Source organism: Oncorhynchus gorbuscha, unplaced genomic scaffold (genome assembly GCF_021184085.1).
Source record: "Oncorhynchus gorbuscha isolate QuinsamMale2020 ecotype Even-year unplaced genomic scaffold, OgorEven_v1.0 Un_scaffold_3845, whole genome shotgun sequence".
In the NCBI taxonomy this organism is placed as follows: Eukaryota; Metazoa; Chordata; class Actinopteri; order Salmoniformes; family Salmonidae; genus Oncorhynchus; species Oncorhynchus gorbuscha.
Window position 1 is genome coordinate 31,518 of NW_025747997.1, and position 4,268 is coordinate 35,785.

A 4,268-nucleotide genomic window follows, 5' to 3' on the forward strand; every position below is an offset into this window, starting at 1 on the left:
GTGGTTGATAGATTGAGCTCTGACCTACAGAAAACATCTAACCCTGCTACTGATGTCCCTCCCTCCGTCCCTAATCTTTCTTTGAATCTAAATATCTTTGTAGCCACTTCTAATTATATCTGAGAACAAACACATTTACTTCAAGTGAGCTGACATTGATATCTTTATAGCAGATGTACAGGCAGTGTCACGACTTCCGCCGAAGTTGGTCCATCTCCTTGTTCGGGTGGCGTTCGGCTGTCGACGTCGCCGATCCACTTTTCATTTTCCATTTGTTTTGTCTTTGTTTTACACACCTGGTTTCAATTCCCCAATTACGTGTTCACTGTTTAACCCTCTGTTTTCTCCATGGTTTTTGTGCGTGTTTGTTTTGTGTATTTCGGTCCTTTGTGTGGGCTTGGTATATCTACATGTATTTGGTAATGTTGAGTAAAGTTACTTTTATTACTCATCTCTGTTCTGCACCTGACTCCTCTGCACCAGCTACACCCAGACCCTTACAGGTGGTGGATAAATAGGACAGGAGATGTCATATTGCTGAATGCTTTTCTTTATTGGTTTTAACAAAAGCTGCAATGCACATGACAACAAATGCCAATTCACTGGCAGAATAAATTTTAACAATCTAACAAACAATGTGTGTAGCATTTATTACAGGTCTGGTCTGACAATCTGAAAGTTGGGAAAGTACTGCTTTTATTACTGAATATTTCCTCAATTTTTAGGCGGGAGTGATGATGGATGGGGATGCTGGGGGTTGAAATAAAATCTGCATGTCATATTTGACTGAAAGCAGAAGAACCGTGTTGCTGGTTTGATTTTATTCTCCTTGGAGTGTTTTCTTAACCATCTGGCATTTCAGGTCACTCTTTCCTTTCTTAGTACTCTGCAGTTTGTAGACGACGTCACACCAGAGGTCTTTCTTGTCTGTTCTCCTCATCACCTTGGTGATTTTGAACACCTCGTAGGGGGGAATCAGCACTTCTTTCTCATGTGGCAGCTGAGAGTACTTCCCCAGTGGGGCACCAAAGTAGGTAGCGATCTCAAAACAGGATTTAGTTCCAAAGACTTTAGCAATTTTCTGGTCTAAAGAGCTCGAGGTGAACTGTCCAAATCGTATAGTTTTTCGGTCAGAGAAGAAAGTCACATTGGTTCCTCGGTAGGTATGGAAATGCTTTTTAATATGGAAATGCTTTTTAATAAAGCGTTTCCGAAAATTATTGTTCAGGATTCGTAAGGCATTGGTCAGAAGGAAGTGCAGGGAGTGGTACTTGAACGCAGTTTTGTAGCTCTCCTTTTGGGTACGAGTGGCCTCGTTGAATGACTTGTAAACGTTGGCTGTTGCATTCACATACACCTGGATTGCCAGGGAATAGTTTTTAGACAGTTTTCCTTTTTCTTTGTAATGGTCCTCAGCAGCGGTCCAAGCCTGGTTGAAATCTTTGTTCTCTCCTCTCTCTTTTGGCAGGTAATAGTCATGCACCTTCCTGAACATCTTCTCCTCACAGCCCTTGTAGGAGTCATCAACAGAGTCTGGAGCCATGTCTAAGGGGAAGTTGGATTTTGGATCATGTAGAGGTAGACTGACCTTTAGTGAATGGAGAGAAATAGAGAAACAGGTGTGAAACAAGAAAATGCAGATAATATTATGATGAGAGACAGCTGTAAGTCTGTTAGTTATTCATTTAGAGTTTAAGATGTTGGGTTGGGTGGGAGGTTTTGAGTTGACATGGAATTGTTTTAAGATGGTCATACTATGGATCATTTAGCTATTTGATTTTGAATTTTAGACCCCTTTAGGTCTCAAAAAATATATAATAAATAGTAATATGATGAAGGAATGTTGGCCTTTCCTTCTAACCCTAAAGAAACACATTGAATAACACATTCATCAATGGCAGAAAGGACAGTCAAAAAATGAATCCGGAAAAACATGGTTTTGAAGTGTCGGTCGTAAAGCTAGGAGATATACGCAAACTTTATATGTTTATATATTTCTTTACACATATATAACGCCTTTTTGGGGTAGGCACAAAACTACCTTCATACTTGAATTCATTTTTTAAACCGGTATCTGTTACTTTCAGACAAGTCCCTTGACACTTAACTTTGTCCACACTAAAATTGTGCCTGTTATTTTGCTCTTTCACTCTCTCTCAAAATAGTGTAGCATCTTACCATCTTGGAGTCCACACCCAAAGTCCAAGCCTGGACTAAATACATCAGAGTAAAGGTTAGGTTCTTGTATCTTGCCATGATGTCAAAGTGTATTGGTCCAATGGCAACTTGTAAAGGAGATGAATTGTCTTTTAAGATACAGAATCAGTATTCAAATGTTCAACTTTCAGGGGGCCTTTTAATACCAGTGCTCTTGTGGTTACTTTCACAATACCGCCTCTCATGCTGAGAACAGGCACAAGTACCCCTCAAACACCATAGCACAGTAAACACACACACGCACGCACACACAGCAAATGACTTCTGAGAATTGTTTGTTCACACTTATTTAATGCTGATCTACGTGTGAACATGACCAACACCAGCAACAACACTGCTGATACTGAATAAAGGTTCCCATAGTAACAGCACAGAAAGACCCTTAAACCTCAACATCATCCTTCTCCACTAATCAGGGACTGATTCATGTCTAGAATACTAATAGCCAATATACCACTTTAATCAATCAATCACCCATAATAATGGAAAGCAGGACTACAGTGAAGATTGAGGCCCCCAGTCCAGGGTTTCCCAACCCTCTTCTCATGGACCATCAGACATTTCACATTTTGGTTTTAGCACTAAACTGGCAAACCTGATTCACTCTACTAACCATCAACCCCTTGACTACTTGATGCAGGTGTGCCTGTCTGGCGAACCCAGCGGACAGGGTTGGGAATTACTGCAACTACTGTACAGTGTAGTATGGAACCCTGGTCCTGGAGTGCTGCAGGCACTTCCCGTTTTGTCATTTAACCGACCTGGAAGACCAGGTGTGTTGAATTTAGGCAATCACTGAACTGATCAGTTAGCTAAGTAGCTCAGTGTGGTCTGTAGTTGTGACAAAATCCTGCAGTACCGGCAGCACTCTAGAAATACGTTTTTCCAGAGTTTTGTCTGCCAATCCTTCCTTTAGCTGGTGGAGTTAAATACTGCCCTCTTCTGGCTGCTGTGAATGAACCATGTCTTTTAACTAAAGCATGGTTTCCCAAACTCAGCCCAAGGGGCCGCCCCAAAGGGTGGTTTTGTCCTCTACACAGCTGGTTCAACTAATCAGTAAGCTTTGATCATGTGAAACAGTTGTGGTGAGTTCAGGCAAAAAACTAAAAGTGCTCTCCTTTGGCTCCAGAGGACTGAGTTTGGGAAACAATGCCCTGAAGGCCTTTGGGTACATTAGTGTGTGTTTGGATTCAGTGGTCTCTCATGCCAGTGTCCAGGGTATGATTGAGACAGTATCCCACTATTCTAATACTGCTGGTTATGGTTGTTTCCTTTCCTTTGTTATGACTGAGATGTGAGAGACCTGGTAGGTTGACAGAGTTCCATCACATTGCATTCATATGGTGAGGTCTTTCAGATCTGTGGTGGTAACAAAAGGAAAGGAGACAGGGAAAGGAAGGTAGCAGGTTGAGACTGTTAGGATGTGACCTTAGTGATTGTGAACATAGTTGATGAATGGGTCAAGTTTATGCTGAGTCCAGCCACTATAGACAGCACATAATCCAACAGGCATAACTGTGTAGAGCGATGTGAGTTTGCAGAGATCAATAGAATATCAAATCAAATTTTATTGGTCACATAAGTGTTTTGCAGATGCGATTGTGGGTGTAGCGAAATGCTTGTGTTTCTAGCTCCAAAAGTGCAGTAGAATCTAACAAGTAATATCTAACAATTTCACAACAATACACACACATCCAAAGTAAATATATACATTTTTGGATGAGCTATGTCAGAGCAGCATAGACTAAGATACAGTATATACATATGAGATGAGTAATGCAAGCTATGTAAACATTATTAAAATGAGGTCACATTCTAACGCACGGACACAGGGAGGAAACACCACATGGCTTCTGAGAATTGTTTGTTCACACTTCTTCCATGTTGATCTATGTGTGAACATGACCAACACCAGCAACAACACTGCTGATACTGAATAAAGGTTCCCATAGTAACAGTAGAGAGAGAACCTTATTAAACCTCATCATCATCATCCTTCTCCTCTAATCAGGGACTGATTCATGTCTAGAATACTAATAGCCAATATACCA

At 41.0% G+C, this 4,268-nt stretch overlaps 1 protein-coding gene across 1 annotated transcript; it reads right to left on the reverse strand.

Moving 5' to 3' along the window:
* Positions 1–532: 532 nt before the first annotated feature.
* Positions 533–2,415, reverse strand: LOC124028204 (ecto-ADP-ribosyltransferase 5-like). Its single transcript, XM_046340315.1, has 2 exons — positions 2,179–2,415; positions 533–1,588 (listed from the first exon to the last, which is right to left on the reverse strand). Exons 1-2 carry the CDS (start codon positions 2,254–2,256, stop codon positions 821–823), a joined length of 846 nt encoding a protein of 281 aa, XP_046196271.1. The 5' UTR covers positions 2,257–2,415; the 3' UTR covers positions 533–820.
* Between the last annotated feature and the right edge of the window lie 1,853 nt (positions 2,416–4,268).